Source organism: Dama dama, chromosome 15 (genome assembly GCF_033118175.1).
Source record: "Dama dama isolate Ldn47 chromosome 15, ASM3311817v1, whole genome shotgun sequence".
Taxonomy (NCBI): Eukaryota; Metazoa; Chordata; class Mammalia; order Artiodactyla; family Cervidae; genus Dama; species Dama dama.
The window spans coordinates 55,549,749-55,567,410 of NC_083695.1; the positions used below are offsets into that span (position 1 = coordinate 55,549,749).

Genomic DNA, 17,662 nt, shown 5'->3' on the forward strand with positions numbered 1-17,662 from the left:
TTAGATCCTCAGTGTGGTTGATAGAGTAAAAGAATGTCTATGTTCTACATCTTTCAGGTTTTGTTTTTACTGCTCTTCCTCAACCATGTTGCCAATTTTTAAAATATGATATAATTAAATGTAGGTCAATGAGCTGAATTATCTTTCTCCTATTTTGAAAGCTATAAAAGATATCTCCAGTTTGAAGTACCAGTTGTTTAACTTGTGGTCTCTAAAGACCCTCTCTTTATCTCCACTTAATTATGTGTATACACACACACGAGCAATTAAAAACCACCGAGCCTAACACCCATAATCTAGGAAAAAGCTATGTTAACTACAAAACCTAAGAACATAGAATATATAATCAGGAAAATATAATTACTATGAACATATTTGGACCTACTTACAGAGCACACATGGGACTCTCAAAGAACTCTTCTAGCTCAATAATAAAAAGACAAATAGACCAACTTAAAAATAAGAAAAATTAAAAAAATAAAAATAAGAAAAATATATGAAGAGATATTTCTTCAACAAAGACACAATAATGGCCAAAAAACAAAAGATGCTCAATATCCCAGGAAAACGCAAATCAAAACCATAATGAGATACCACTCCACACCCCAGGAGTAGCTAGAATCAAAAAAAGGAAGATAAAAACAAGTGTTGGTGAGGATGTGAAAAAATTAGAATCTTCAGAGAGAAACTGATGGGAACATAAAATTGTACAATGATTTGAAAATACTCTGGTAGTTCCTCAAATGATTAAACATAGAATTTTACCACATGATCCAGCAATTCCACTTTCAGGCATGTACCAAAGAAATGAACTCATATGCTCACACAAAAGCCTGGACATGAATATTTATAACAGCATTATTCCTAATGGCCCAAAACAGAACTACTCAAATGTCCATCAGCTGAGAAATGCATAAATAAAATCTGACAAAACCATACAGTGAAATATTATTCAGTCACAATATGACATAAATGAACTTATCTACAAAATAGACTCACAGATATAGAGAACAGACGTGACTGCCAAGGGGGAGGGCTGGATTGGGAGTCTGGGATTAGCAGATGCAACTACTATATAGAGAATGGATAAAAAACAAGATTCTACTGTATAACATAGGAAACTATATTGAATATCCTGTAATAAACCACAAGGGAAAAGAAAATGAAAAAGAATGTGTGTGTATATATATATATATACACACACACACATTATATATATACAGATTTGTGTATAACAATCACTTTGCTGTCCAGCAGAAATTAACACTACACTGAAATCAACTTGACCTCAATAAAACAATTTTTAAAAAGAAAAAAAGCAATGAAATTATTTTAGAATCCATGTTACAACATGGATGAACCTTGAAAACATGATGCTAAGTGAAAGAAGCCAACACAAAAAGCCACATATTTTTATGATTCCATTTATATGAAATGTCCAGAAGAGGTAAATACAGAGATAGAGTTTAGTGGTTTCTTAGGTCTGGAAGAGATGGGGACTGGGCTGTGATAGCTAAATTGCACAGGGTTTCTCTTTGAGGTGATGACAATGTTCTAAAATTGATAGCAGTGATGGTTGCATGTATCTGTGAATACATTAAAAACCATTGAATTTTATGTTCTGTGAATTATGTCTCAATAAAGCTATCAAAAATTATTTTAGAACATTAGACCAAGGTAGATGAAATATTGCCAGGAAAGATGATGCCAACTCTATCATGTTACAACTGTATTTGTTTTTCAACTAATGGTTCCAAAATATACATGAAATAAGCCAAAATATTGCCTGCTGTTGCTACTCTTCAATTTGATTAACTTTGTGTACTTTCCAATGCATGTTATCACAGTGATAATCAGGATAAAGTATAAAATCTATAATAATCAGTTATAAATTCATGGAAATACACACAGGAAGAAGACCCAGGATCACAAACTGTATGCTCCTAAAGTCTTCTGTTCTGAGGAATTTGGGCTCCAATAAAGAATTCCAGGAAAGAGACACTAATAACCAGATGGAGAGGCCAATTCATATTGTGGGTGTTAAAATGACACTCCTACTCTGCACCACTCCAAATCCATTCCTGCCCAATTTAAAACTATTCCTCCACAGGTTGAAATGCAGAGAGAATCTCTGCTTCTATCTGAATCAGTGGAAAGCTAAATGATGAAAGATACCGACAGCTGAGAAATCATGTACAAATCTGGAAAGTGTACCTATCCCTAAATTTTAAAAATTAAAATAGTAAATGCATTGGCTACGTGAAACCCTGTTAGGGAACAGAATCCTGAAGTTCAGAATCTAGAACCATAAACCTAATCAGACTGCACCTCACCCTGAGTAAAATTGAGGGTTCCAAATCCGTCGATTGTGCCAGCTGCAAAGCTGTAGCCCAAGGCTGGTTTACATGTTTTTGCCTAAAGGAAAAAAAATGAAAACAAACAAAAGAAACAGAAGTTTAACTTCAACGATAAGATCAGCCCAGAGATTTTTCCTTGCGGCACATAATCAGTATGACTCGGTGACACTTACTGTGTGTGTTGAATTGAGCCAGACGGTGACATCCGTCATATTCACCCACTGATGAGCTGAAGCCAGTGGCCCAGTTACCTCCTGGGAGGCGGACTCATACAGTTCCTAGAAAACCCACACAGCCTTACCATGAAAAGCAAACGAGCTAAAATGAATACTATACACTTTTACCCAACAAGTGCCAATTTGGAAAAGCATCTTTCAGTCAAGTTTTGTGGTGCTGGCTGATTAGCCAGAGCATTTTCAACTCTCCACCAAAGCCACAGTGACTTCCCAGAAACCTGAAGGCCCTGAGACTGTGGACCTCGGTTTATTGCCTACAAATACGAAATTCCAGCAATGCAGGCACAAGATGCTCCAACCTCACTGGAAAGATAGTCAGGAAATTTTAAGGTTAGGAGTGAAAGCCTTAGTTGCTCAGTTGTGTCCAACTCTGCAACCCCATGAACTGTAATATAGCCCGCCAGGCTCCTCTGTCCATGGGATTCTCCAGGCAAGAATACTGGAAAGTGAAGTCTTAAGCATTGAAACACCAAGAAGGTCCCTGGCAATGTTTGTTTTTATTCATCTCTATCCTACAGTAGAGGAGGCAAACCCTGCTTCAGCACCAGTGTCCTTACCCAACATCTAACTCATTTTCATTCTATTGCCATCCCAGTTTCCACTGCCACGTGGGAACTCGAGATAAGTCAGAAACACCAGCTGCAGCCCACCTCCCCTGATTTCGTTGTTGTTGAGTCTCTTAAGTCCTGTAGGACTGCCTCCCTGATTAAGAGGAAAGTTGTGCCACGCTGAGAATGTGGGACTGATCTCTCTGTCTCTAGGCTCAGAATGGTAACAAAATTTCTGATGCCAAATTGTGTCACAGGTGTACACCCTAAATAGAATCTGTTAATTTAGAACAATCCACGGATGATACCACAGTAATTAAAAAGAAACTGCAGCAATTAGGCTGGCTGGTGTCTTCTGTTTTTAAAGGTGCTTTTGTTCTTTCTTAATTGCTCCTGAAACAGTTTAGAACCCTTGAGACACAATATTTACAGACACAGACACACACACACACACACACACATACTGATGGGCATGCTCGTTAAAGGTATGGGTAAGCTATAAAAAGGCAGAGATTTAACTATCTTTATTAGCGATGGTTGAGCTCAAAGCTATCCTTTTGTCTTTTTCCACTGGAAACATCTTCATAGGAGCTGATTCAAAATCTGTGAGCAAACTAGAAGGTAAAATTGAGGAGAGGAAGGAGGGTAGAGTAACTGGCAGTAAGCTCTCTGGAAACCAGATTCTCTCTTCATCAAAAGATCTTTTAAAAAAGAAAAGAAAACATAAGATGGATGATCTCTGCCATATCAAAAAAGACCAGGGACTAATGTGAATGCAAACTGCAAGAACTGGGAATTATGCCACTCAGCTTTACCTTGTCCCCAAAGAAAAGATAGGAAATGGTCAGGGGACTTGGCAGGCAAAGGCCCCAGAGACTTCTGAGAATTTGGGTCATATCTGATACTACATTAATTGAAAACTACAATCTATCATCTAACTGCCTGAAGCAAGCACTCTGGCTGAAAGAATGTTTTCCTGACTATTTGCTTTTAAATGTACTTACTTCCTGTAGGAAGTCAGTCACAAGCAGTCAGAGAGAGGCTCCTGTGCGGTATGTGAAACAACCTTCCTGATTGACAATAAACAGCATTCATACCTCCAGACTCCTTGGTGCAGGTTGAGCTCTTGCTGTCTTCCTTACAAAGACCAACTTCCTAATGAAAAACGTCAGTGGATTTTAAAGTATAGTTTTGAATGAAGACAAAAGCAGCAGGGCCCACAGCTTACCTTTGCTTTGTCATATATTATCCGTCCTATGATTTGTGTACTTTCAAACATATCCTGCCCAGGGCCCTCAGCAACACACATGCTAGGCTGGAATAAAATGACACAAGATATGTTCTTAGTGAAATAAGTGATTCTTTCAAAGGATGGAAAATGATAAGCGAATCTGAGCAAACAGACTTTCTTTTTGGCTGTGTGGCCTGTCGGACCTTTGTTCCCCAACCAGCCAGGGACTGAACCCAAATTCCCTGAACAGGAAACAGAGTTTTAACCACTGGACCACTAGCGAAGTCCCAGCAAAGAGATTTTTTTTGAGGCCACATTCCAGCCTCTCTTTCCAGATGTTCTCCCAATTTACAGATTATGAAAAACAAAATCATTGTGGAATTGGAGCCATGAACATTGCTAGAATTCATCTATTTTAACATAAGACACAAAATTGATGCATAATATTCTATTGCAAATACATATCATAATTTATTTAACCATTTCATGTATGAATTTTGGAATTTAACAAATAGTCATCCACTCTAATGTGAATAAATAATGTGTAAAAATTTTGCAAATGAAGGGTAACAAAGACTTTTTTTCATTGAATTATAATTGATTAAAAATGTTGTATTAGTTTCTGGTGTAGGAAGACTTTCTTTTTTCTTTTTAAAAAATTGGGGTATCATTGCTTTACAATAGGAAGACCTTCTATATAAAAATAGTAAAGTATAAGAGAAAAGTATAATTGTTAAAAATATATTTCTCATTGGGTGGATGGACTTGACTGGGATAAAATAAATAGCCCAAACATAGTGTTTAATAAAAGCAATATCACAGGTGAAATATTCTATAAGCACAAAGAATAAGAACCAGAAGCTAGCACCTGCTGCTCATGTCAAAGGTGAAAAATCTAAATGCAGATGAGGGGAAGCAGTTAAATAAACAATAGTACAGCCTCACTTGTTGAGTGTAAAGCTTACTACACAGAACTATCTAGAGGGATAAAGAGATTTTTTATAGACAAATTAGGTAGAAAACCCAAATCCTGGACACACACAAAAAAAACCTCAATAAATAAGTTATAAATTGTTGTTCATGGATGCACACATGTAGAAAGAGGTGTGATAGTGGTAATTTTGGGGAAAAGGAGCAGGTGGAGGGGAGGAAGGTAAGCAGGGACTTTCACTTTTTACTGCTCTTTAATAAGATTTCCATGTGGTTTGAATTTTTGTGGTGGTGTTGGTATAGTTGCTAAGTCATGTCCAACTCTTGCAACCTCATGGACTGTAGCCTGCCAGGCTCCTCTGTTCATGGGATTCTCTAGGCAAGAATCCTGGAGTGGGTTGCCATTTCCTTCTCCAGGAGATCTTCCTGACCCAGAAACTGAAACTGGGTCTCCTGCACTGCAGGCAGATTCTTTACCAACTGAGCTACAAGGGAAGCCTCAAGCTTTTACAGCAACACTTTTTTTTTGTTTTGTAATTTATAAGAAAAAGAATTTTGATGTTACATTTTTAGAAAAACCCTAAAGACGTGATAATCAGAGAGAAATGTCTCAGGCAGGCAGTTTTTGTACTAAATTGTGACTTCAGAAATGCCAAGGCAAAATGTATCAAGCTGTCCAAGTTTAGGAAAGGATATTTTCTGTGACATTTACTAAATTGTCTTACCATTCAAAAAATATAAGCATCAAATGGAAAACTATAATTTTACCCAATCAAAATTTAGTGGGTGCTCTTGAGAAGAGCAAATGCTAGCAGTAAGTAGGCCAGAGTATACTTGAGGAGAACATAATTGTAAATTAACAGTGAATACTTAAACATAAAACATCCATGAGATGCAAAAACAAAGATTTAATGTCATCATTACCTACCCCACCAATGGGACAAGAGCTATTGGCGTTTTCACAAGACTCTCCCGTGTTGGTGCAATGTGGGCCAAGAACATTGGGGGAAACATCTCCGAGATTTGATGAAGCAAAAGCTGCTACATACGGTCCCTGCCAAAAGAAACATCCAGTTGCCTTGTATGCTTTCTTATTTACTGCAACGAGTTCCATTAAAAAGGCAGACATTCAACCCACTCTGGTGAACTATTCAAAATCATTTGCATAGGATAAAAGGAGGATATTTCTCAGGTACAATATTCTGAGAAAGATTTTTGTTTCTGTAAAGATTCACATTCCAGTCAACATATAAATTATTACTCATAATATTCCAATTATCAAGGAAACTATTTTAAGTAAGAGAGTTAAGAATTTGTGTCTCAAACAGCAACATTTTGACAAGAAATACAATGTGCAACAAATTATAAAATGCTGACCCGTAATCTCATGTTTGGTGTTGTACCTGGAACTCAGAGAGCCATTTTTCCTTTAAAAATAAATAGCTTATTGGCTTAAAAAGTAAACAGTCAGTCTGGATATTTCTGTTGTACAACTGAACCTAAATAGAGCATCCACCATCCAGACTTGCCCTCCACATATCTTTTCTCTATCTCTTCAACCAGAAATAACTATGCATAATCTTTTTTCAGTAGGGCAAGACCTTAATCTCAACCTAACTGGTCTACCATTTTACCTTAAGTGTCTTAAATTTACTTAAGGAAAGAGATAATCAAGCATAGGCGACTATGTGTCATTTCTTAGACTAAAAAAAATAATGGGAAATTACTTCCTTTTTCCTAAAAAAAAACAGGCTAAAATGAAAAAACAAATAGAACATTGTCAATTAAGGAGCTAAAAAGTCAAGCCAAATGTTCACAGGGCTAATACTATAGTAACAGAACACTTAGTCTAGTCTAGGGCCTGGGGTTCTCATCTCATCATATATCCTCCTGCATTTCGGGTTTGGATGCTGTGGTCAAGCAGAGCAGGGTCCTTCCTCACCACTTACCTATCAACAGTCCATAATCTACACAGAGCTGACGAGCTTCCTAAAGTACACGGACTAGATTCCGGGACCCCACCCCACCCCCAGCTCTGATCCCATCACTCACTGCATTTCAAATACCAGTCTAATGGATTAGGGTTGTCTCTGACTTAGGCCATATTGCAGGAAAGTAGAACAAAGTCTTTCAAAGGAAATTAAGAGGGAAGGCTGGACCAGAGAAAAGAACTCATTCCCTGTCCTCATTTGGATTCCTACAACATTAACAAGGTGCTTAATAATTTTATATCTCTGAAAACAAAAGTAAACATCAACAGTTTCTCATATCTCCAAGTTGATCAAAAACTATTAGATGTTGCAAAAATCTTTAATTTGTTTTTCCTAATCCAACTAACTGAAACTTTATGAAGTCATCAACATAAATAGTATTTGACACAAAGTCAATAATCATTTAAATTTTTTCTTTCCTGATAATAGAGGATGGAGAATTCTTCCTATCCAAGCACATCAGTATGTGATATCCATGACGACATTTTCCTCTGAAGATCTGAATCAGCTATTCTGAACACTGCATGAATGATGATCCTCAGTGATTAAGATGAAGCTTTCAGTGACATAAATTCTCACCTCTCCAGGTAGATAACCTTTGTTCTTCTCTTGTTCAAAAAGGTAAGATGCATAGCCTACGTTGTCACTATTTACAAGATGATTGGTGTTTTTCATGCTGACTGGGTGGATGGCAAACCAGCTATAAAAGAGCAAGAAGACCTAAGTAAATGATGAGAACCAAATAAATGGAGTCACAAATGATATCTGGGAGCTTAAGTTTCCACCAGCAGGGAAAAAAAATTGCTTTTGACAATAGGTATTCTTTCATTGCAAAAGAACTTAAATTACAAGTAATATACTCAAGAAGTCTGATCACTTAAATTAACAATACAAAATTATTATTACAAATATTCCATTACTGCCATCTTCATTGTAAGCTTTTAACAAGAGCCAATACTAGTTAGTTACCAGACAATATACCTACAGAATTGTATCAACATAGACTGTCCTTCAAGCAGGTACATACATAATAATTATTTGAATCAATCCTATCCAATTCAATGGACATTTACCGAGAGGCTGCAGTGTACCAAGCACTGAATCAATCACAGTTTACTCTAGAATCTTGCAGAGGACAAAGATATAAACAAATGGCCTTGATACAGTGTGACAAATGCTATAAATAAGGAGTCATAAAGTGTTTGGGGACCACAGATGACTAGCAATTAATTCTTAAAGGCATTCCAGGGAGAAAGAACAGCAGAATAAATGCACAGGGGTATGAAAGAGGATGCTATGCCTAATTCAATATACCCTTATGCATGGTAATATCTTAATTGTAAAGCTATAGAGTTTACAAGTTAATTTCACATCTGTTACCTCATTTTAACTTCGTAGCAACCCTGAGAGTTAGGCTTTTATTACCTGCATGGTACAAGGTATCTCAAAGAAGCAGTATGGTGGCCTACTTGTCACAGAGGACCAAGGCTAAAGTTTGGGCCTTGTGACACCTTGTCCAGTGGCTTTCATAGGATCAAACCTCCACAAAGGTGAAAAAGGTGTTTACAGGATAGAAGGCTGTAAAGCAGACTATCAGGAATACTCAAGAAAAGAGAGATTCCAATTCATAAATTTTTAAGCTAATTTAGGATTTTTAAAAAATCTTTTGATTTTTCTTCACAAAAAGCTTTTTTATTTTTTTATTTATTTTTGTTTGTTTGTTTTTTTTCCTTGAGCTCCAAAATCACTGCAGTTGGTAACTGCAGCCATGGAATTATTATTTTTTTCCATTTATTTTTATTAGTTGGAGGCTAATTACTTTACAATACTGTAGTGGGTTTTGCCATACATTGACATGATTCATGACAAAAAGCTTTTTTAATATTTTTACCCAAGTAATATGGTGCACAAAACTGAGCATTCAATAGCTCATTCAATATACATGTAGTTAACTCTGGCTCTGTGACAGACACTGGGGACATAGAGATGAATGAAGCATCACCTCACTCTTGAAAAATGCTTCACCCTTGAAAAATGTGACATCTGAGCTGGGTCTTAAAAGATGAGTAGGAACTTGGCAGGGGAATGACTAGAGAAAAGTCATCTGCAGCAAAGGTATGGAGATAGGAAGGAAATGATGCAGTGTGTTCAGAGACTGGATAGTCAGGGTGACCAGGGTAGAAAGGATGAGGGGTAGGAGAGAGGCCAGTTGCTCTTTTCATTCAATCAAGATGAATGCATTAGTAGTGTGTGGTTGGCATTATGTTAAACCTCAACACTAGAGTCAGGTATGTTCTCTGCCATCAAGGAACCATAATAATATCTGGGGAGAAAGTAAAAGCAAAAATTTTTGGTCTACTAATTACACTGTAAACTTGAATTATTTATTTTCATTTACTTTAGGACTTAGAAAATGGATTGAACTTTTCTCTACCAAACTGAAAAAAATAGTAATCAGAAAAGTTATTTGCATTTCAGAATAGGAAGATGCTGTATCTTTCCTCCTCTGCCCTTTAAAATATATGCTATAAAAATATCAGGCTTGTTAAAGCAAACAAAGTCCTTTGGTAAGAGATGAATATTTAAAAAGACATGCAGAAAAGTGGTCATTTTAATTTTAAAAACACTTACTGTTTATTTTATCTGGTCAAAAAATATTCATCTACATAAAGTTCCAAAGAGAGGAAGAAAGGTTTAGGTAGTTTCGAAAGAAGTGAGAATACAGCCATAAAAAGATGTCGATGTCCTTGATAATAAACATTTTGAAACAATGACTTTAAAATGTCACAGCTAGAGCAAGACTCTACTTGATTCATCATGATGCAATCCGGGTACTGAGGAAAGTCAGGAGATTTGAGATCTAATCATTGTTAGTAGCAAAGTTAGTTCAAATTTCTAAAAAACTTCTGAAAAATAAATTTCAATCATGCTCAATGGTAAAGAATCTGCCTGCCATTGCAGGAGATTCAGGAGGCAGGGGTTTGATCCTTGTGTCAGGAAGATACCCTGGAGAAGGAACTGGCAACCCACTCCAGTATTCTTGCCTGGAAAATCCCATGAAGCCTGGCAGGCTATAGTCCATAGTGTCGTGAAGAATCAGACACAATTGAACACACTCACATATACACAGTGAATCAATAAACTGCAGGTTAATACAGAATAATTATTCTCTCCTCCTGTGTAACTGATGTATTTCTAGTGTCTCTTTCAATTCAGACATTGTGTATTTCCTGTTGTGAAACAGAAAAGCCAAATGCAGAATTGAGCTATTTAAACATTCTGAAACAGTAATAACCCATCCCAGGTTCTGTTCTCTCAGATCTGAGCTGCCCTCTTCACACAGAAGCCAAGGTCTGAACAAAGGTGACTGGCAAAGGGGTAAGTGAAGGCTGAAATCCGGCTCCCACTCAGCTCCCCAAGGGAAGCACACCTCCATCAGCCCAGAGAAGGCAGCATCTTTATGTGCTTTGCAGGAAGTCCTACATGCCAGGAATGGCCATCTCCAACCTAAATGTCCACCAAAGAGGAGAACGAGAATATTGTACCTCCATTCAAAGGCAGTGTTCATGAAAATGTGTAACAACATGGGAGATCTTTGGACAAATACAATATAGGACACTGTTCAGTTCAGTCGCTCAGTCATGTCTGACTCTTTGTGACCCCATGAACCGCAGCATGCCAGGCCTCCCTGTCTATCACCAACTGCCAGAGTCTACCCAAACCCATGTCCATTGAGTCGGTGATGCCATCCAACCATCTCATTCTCTGTAGTCCCCTTTTCCTCCTGCTCTCAATCTTTCCCGGCATTAGGGTCTTTTCCAGTGAGTCAACTCTTCTCATGAGGTGGCCAAAGTATTGGAGTTTCAGCTTCAACATCAGTCCTTTCAATGAACACCCAGGACTGATCTCCTTTAGGATGGACTGTTGGATCTCCTTGCAGTCCAAGGGACTCTCAAGAGTCTCCTCCAACACCACAGTTCAAAAGCATCAATTCTTCAGTGCTCAGCTTTCTTTATAGTCCAACTCTCACATCCATACATGACTCCTGGAAAAACCAGAGCCTTGACTAGATGGACCTTTGTTGGCAAAGTAATGTCTCTGCTTTTTAATATGCTGTCTAGGTTGGTCATAACTTTCCTTCCAAGGAGTAAGTGTCTTTTAATTTCATGGCTGCAATCACCATCTGCAGTGATCTTGGAGCCCAAAAAAAATAAAGTCAGCCACTGTTTCCACTGTTTCCTCATCTATTTGCCATGAAGTGATGGGACCAGATGACATGATCTTAGTTTTCTGAATGTTGAGCTTTAAGCCAACTTTTTCACTCTCCTCTTACAATTTCATCAAGAGGCTCTTTAGTTCTTCTTCACTTTCTGCTATAATGGTGGTATCATCTGGACTCAAAAGTGTCACCCCAAAAATTCATGCCCAGCAGAACCTCAGAATGGGATCTTATTTGGAAACAGAATTTTTAGAGATGTAAATAAGGTAAAATTATACTATCTTTGGTTGGGTCTTAAGTCCAATGACTGGTGCCCTCATAACAAGACAGAGAGACACCCAGATACGGGGATGTAGGAAATGTGAAGATGGAGGCACAAACTGGAGTGATATATCTACAAGCCAAGGATAGGATTGCTAGCAGTCACCAGAAGCTAAGAGAAAGGCATGGAACTGATTCTCCCTCAGAGCCTCCAGAAATAACCAACCTTACTGTTAGGTAGGAAGTTAGGCACGAGAAACCAGGAGTGTCCCAGACAAAAAGGATGCAGGTTGATCTCTAAACCCCATCCCAGATGCATCCAGGAGGGCTCATAGATACACTACAAAAATAACCACAGAGACTTTTCCAACTCCTGCACAGGTGCCCTCTGCACACAGTGGATACAGACTAACCTCAGGGACTTCCTCAAGTATAGACATCTGGGAGCCTATTAAGGATTCATAAATATTCTACATATGTCTATGTCTGATTATAACAGACTGAATTATGGGAAGACACGTGCAACAAAGCCTGGTGTTATATAAGTTGCAACTGTCAGTCAGCCTTGAGTATATGCCCATTTGCATTTCCTTTCCTTCTTGGTGGTAGATACAAGCCCTATTTTGCACAGGGCACCACCAAAAGGAGGAAGAGATGGGAAGTATAAAAAGGGGAAGTCAAGAGGGATCCTTACAATTCCTATGTCTTGGGAGTGTCTGTTTAATAAAAGATCTGTCTGCCTGAGCTGTAATTTGTCTGTTGCTTTAAACTCTTTAGTCCGCCGTTCCAAATCTTTGTAGCAATGAGACAAGAACTGAGGGAGAGAAATAAACTAACCTGACACTGCCAAGACCCTGACTTCAGACTTCTGGCACTTCTTGATCTGTGACAGAACAAATTTCTGCTGTTTTAAACCAGCAGGTCTCTAGTGATTTGTTATGGAAACCCTAAGAAACTAATACAGAGACCATACATTTTAGTGGCTTAGAGCTCTGGCGTTGGACTTAAGTTATTATACCTAACCTATTCGAACTCAATGTTCATATCTGTAACATGATAGGTAGTATCTACCACATGGCATTTGACAATTAAGAGAACAAATATATCTGAAGTGTTTAGCACATAGACTGGTCTATGCTAAGAATGGAATAAACCATCACTGTGATGATGCTATGCTAATTTTGATACTGCTGCTGCTGCAGTAATGATGATGATAGAAAGGAAAAAACTATACAAAGCTATGTGTATGTATATGTATAGTTAATAAGATAAATACAATATTAAAATATATGATGCATGTGCATGTGTGTATTCAACACATGTATATCACCCCATATAATATAAGCTTTAAATAATTATATGAAGGAACCCTTCCCTCTTATGACAAGGACTTGAGGGCTTACAAAATACCAGTGTGCCCTCTATTTCCCAATTCCACTGTCAGGGTGGAGCATGTGAATCTGGATAGTAACATATGTGCAGAAGGACCACCCAAATTTTATGACGTTTTGCATGAATGGCAAATATGTACATTAAAATCTGCATGTGTTAAGCCACTGTAATTTCAAGGTCTATTGCATCACCTGGCATTAGTTAATGCATCTCTAAACACACACCTAATCAACACACGTCTTTTTCATCTGTCTTATGTTCCTCCTTGCCCCACCCCATTACAGAGAGTTGGGAAAAGGAAAGGAAAGAATGTTTCATTGTGCTATATTGGAAGGGCTATTAGGCCCAGAATTTTATGCAAAGGACAGCTTGAATCTGAAACAAGCAGATGCAATGATTACAGACCAGATTGTTCAAATTAAAGAAAGACAATGAGCCATAGCCAGAGAACAGCTTCTGAAGTTATAGGTAAACTCAGTGGCCAGTATCCCGGAGAATTGACCATCTCTACTCCAAAGAAGAGATGCCCATTCTCACCTCATTTTGTTTTCTTTAAAAGTCCTGGATGGGGGAAAAAAAAAAAACCTCTCAATAATGTTAATGGAGAGATATTTGGTTTGGGTGGATTCCATTAAGTTCATTAAGTTATTGCAATCAAAATTCTTGCAACCTAAATAGTATGATTAAACAAGCAACAGTAGTAAAGCAAGAAGTGGCCGATAAGACTCTTTATTTTAATTCAGCCTAACAACCCAGGAATTGAAGAAATTGAAAGGAAGACAAAAATGATTTAGCTTTTTTGGGTCTATCACTTTACATGTGTAAGCCTGAAAATACTAAGATTGGCAAGAGCACTGGAAACAACACTTCGTGCATGCTTGGGTAGAAGCACTGTAAACCAGCAAAAGGATCATGTGGAAATTCATGAGACAATCCTTAATAATAAATGTTTCTTTTTGACTCAGCAACCCCACTGTTAGGAAATCATTGGCAAATATATACCAGATTGTTGTTTTGTTTTAGTCGCTAAGCTATGGCCAACTCTGCAATACCATGGACTGTAGCCTGCCAGGCTCCTCTGTCCATGGGATTTCCCAGACAAGAATACTGGAGTGGTCTCTTCACAAATGCTTATAACAGTGTATGACAGAAAAACTATAAACTAAAATGTCAAATGATTGGTGACTCACTGGATATATTACCACACATATGGTAGAACACCATGGACAATAGCCTGCCAGGCTCCTCTGTCCATGGGCTTTCCAAGTCAAGAATACTAGAGTGAGTTGCCATTTCCTTCTCCAGGGAATCTTCCCAACCTAGGTATCGAACCCATGTCTCCTGTATTATAATGAAATACTACACAACAATTTAAAAATGGTGATTTGAAAAATACAAAGTAGCACTGAAATAAATTCATAAAGAATTTCTAAATGAGAAAGTTATCAAATTGTATATACAATAATCTCTTTAAAAGTAAAATCTCTCTTTAAAAATAAAAAGATATAAACATGATTAGGAAAAAAAAACAGGAAAGAATATATAACAAAACATTAGAAATTATTGAGTCCTAGAACTTCCCTCATAGCTCAGGTGGTGAAGAATCCGCCTGCAGTGCAGGAGACCCAGGTTCGATTTCTGGGTCAGGAAGATCCCCTGGAGAAGGAAATGGCAACCCACCCCAGTATTCTTGCCTGGAAATCCCACGGACAGGGGAGCCAGGTGGCCTACAATCCATGGGGTCACAAGAGTTGGACATGACAGTGACTAAATCACCACCACTGAGTCTTAGGATTACCAGATGATTTTAAATTTTGTTTTATTTTGATTCATTATTGAAACTTTTAGGAAATATATGAAGAAAGGGAAGATTTTAAAAATACAACACCGAGCTTGAATGCTAATGTAAATTATGACTCTGGGTGACAACAACATGTCGGTATAGGTTCACTGATGGTAACAAATGTACCAGTCTGGTGATGGGAGTTAGTAATGAGGAAGGCTGTGCATGTGTTTCTGGGCAGGTATACATGTGAAATCTCTGTACTTTCTGTTCAGTTTTGCTGTGAACCTAAAACTGCTCTAAAAAATAGTCTACAGAAAAAAAAAACAACTATCACAGCCCTGGCACAGTGTCACTTCTCTCATCTTTTATTGACCAAAGTCTTCCCAGGGCTGGCCAAGTTTCAAGGGCTGGAAAAACTTCCATTTTTAATGGGAACTGGCAAGGTCACTTTGTATAGAATATGTAAGACAAGAGCTGTTGTTCCACTGCCTTTGGAAACTATAATATTCCACTTAAATATGTTTTTTTTAAATCTCTATCAATCTTAAGAAGAGAATAGAAAGCATTGAAAAGTAAGATGAATAGCACAAAGTGAAAAGCACAATAATCACAACTCACAAAAAATAAACTCACTCATTAAAAGATGAAGATTGTTAAAAAAAACATATAAAGCTGTATGATATTCATAACAGACACCTTTAAATGTACAAACAAAAAAAATGAAAGAAAATGACAGAGAAATATACATGGCAAATTCTAACCTACAGAGAGCTGAGTTAGTTATAGGAACATGAAAATACACAGATTTTGAGACAAAGAATTGATTGCTGATCGCGATCGATGCAAAGAAATAGAGGAAAACAATAGAAAGGGAAAGTCTAGAGATCTCTTCAAGAAAACTGGAGATACCAAGAGAACATTTCATGCAAAGATGGGCACAATAAAGGAAAGAAATGGTATGGAGCTAACAGAAGCAGAAGATATTAAGAAGAGGTGGCAAGAATACACAGAAGAACTATGCAAAAAAGATCTTTACGACCCAGATAATCATGATGGTGTAATCACCAACCTAGGGCCAGACATCCTGGAATGTGAAGTCAAGTGGGCCTTAGGAAGCATCACTATGAACAAAGCTAGTGGAGGTGATGGAATTCCAGTTGAGGTATTTCAAATCCTAAAAGATGATGCTGTGAAAGTGCTACACTGAATATGTCAGCAAATTTAGAAAACTCAGCAGTGGCCACAGGACTGGAAAAGGTCAGTTTTCTTTCCAATCCCAAAGAAAGGCAATGCCAAAGAATGCTCAAACTACGTCACAATTGCCCTCATCCCAAATGTTAGCAAAGTAATGTTCAAAATTCTCCAAGCCAGACTTCAACAGTACATGAACCGTGAACTTCCTGACATTCAAGCTGTATTTAGAAAAGGCAGAGGAAATTGCTAACATCTATTGGATCATCAAAAAAGCAAGAGAGTTCCAGAAAATCTTCAACTTCTGCTTTATTGACTACACCAAAGCCTTTGACTGTGTGGATCACAACAAACTGTGGAAAATTCTTCAAGATATGGGTATATGCCAGACCACCTGACCTGCCTCCTGAGAAATCTGTAGGCAGGTCAAGCAGCAACAGTTAGAACTGGACATGGAACAACAGACTGGTTCCAAATTGGGAAAGGAGTAAGTCAAGGCTGTGTATTGTCACCCTGCTTACTTAACTTATATACAGAGTGAAGTGAAATGAAGTGAAAGTCACTCAGTTGTGTCTCTTTGCAATCCCGTGGACTATAGAGTTCACAGAATTCTCCAGACCAGAATACTAGAGTGGGTAGCCTTTCCCTTCTCCACAGGACTCTCCCAACTCAGGGATCAGACCCAGGTCTCCCGCATTGCAGATGGATTCTTTACCAGCTGAGCCACAAGGGAAACCCTATATGCAGAGTTTATCATGTGAAATGCCAGGCTGGGTGAAGAACAAGCTGGGATCAAGATTGCCAGGAGAAATATCAATAACTTCAGATAGGCAGATGACACCACCCTTATGGCAAAAAGCGAAGAGGAACTAAAGAGCCTCTTGATGAAAGTGAAAGAGGAGAGTGAAAAGTTGGTTTAAAACTCAACATTCAGAAAACTAAGATCGCAGCATCTGGTCACATCACTTCAATCACTTCATGGCAAATAGATGGGGAAACAGTGACAGACTTTTATCTTTTTGGGCTCCAAAATCACTGCAGATGGTGACTGCAGCCATGAAATTAAAAGACGCTTACTTCTTGGGAGAAAAGCTATGACCAACCTAGACCGTATATTAAAAAGCAGAGACATCACTTTGCCAACAAAGGTCCGGCTAGTGAAAGCTGTGGTTTTTCCAGTGGTCATGTATGGATGTGAGAGTTGGACTATACAGAACGCTGAGTGCCAAAGAATCGATGCTTTCGAACTGGTGTTGGAGAAGACTCTTGAGAGTCCCTTGGACTGCAAGGAGATCCAACCAGTCCATCCTAAAGGAGATCAGTCCTGAATATTCATTGGAAGGGCTGATGCTGAAGCTGAAACTCCAATACTTTGGCCAGCTGATGTGAAGAACTGTCTCATTGGAAAAGAACCTGATGCTGGGAAAGACTGAAGGCAGGAGGAGAAGGGGACGACAGAGGATGAGATGGTTGGATGGCATCACCAACTCAATGGACATGAGTTTGAGTAAACTCCAGCA

The 17,662-nt window shown here is 38.1% G+C and overlaps 1 protein-coding gene across 2 annotated transcripts in view; it reads right to left on the bottom strand.

The window, feature by feature from the left end:
• ASAH2 (N-acylsphingosine amidohydrolase 2) overlaps positions 1-17,662 on the bottom strand; it is a 60,439-nt gene that overhangs the window by 20,074 nt on the left and 22,703 nt on the right. For both annotated transcript variants that reach the window (XM_061162079.1, XM_061162078.1), the window contains exons 8-12: positions 7,873-7,993; positions 6,231-6,356; positions 4,370-4,456; positions 2,531-2,635; positions 2,334-2,415 (exon numbers count right to left, since the gene is read on the bottom strand). In XM_061162079.1, the coding sequence (XP_061018062.1) occupies positions 2,334-2,415; positions 2,531-2,635; positions 4,370-4,456; positions 6,231-6,356; positions 7,873-7,993 (521 nt within the window). The remainder of the gene's footprint in view (positions 1-2,333; positions 2,416-2,530; positions 2,636-4,369; positions 4,457-6,230; positions 6,357-7,872; positions 7,994-17,662) is intronic.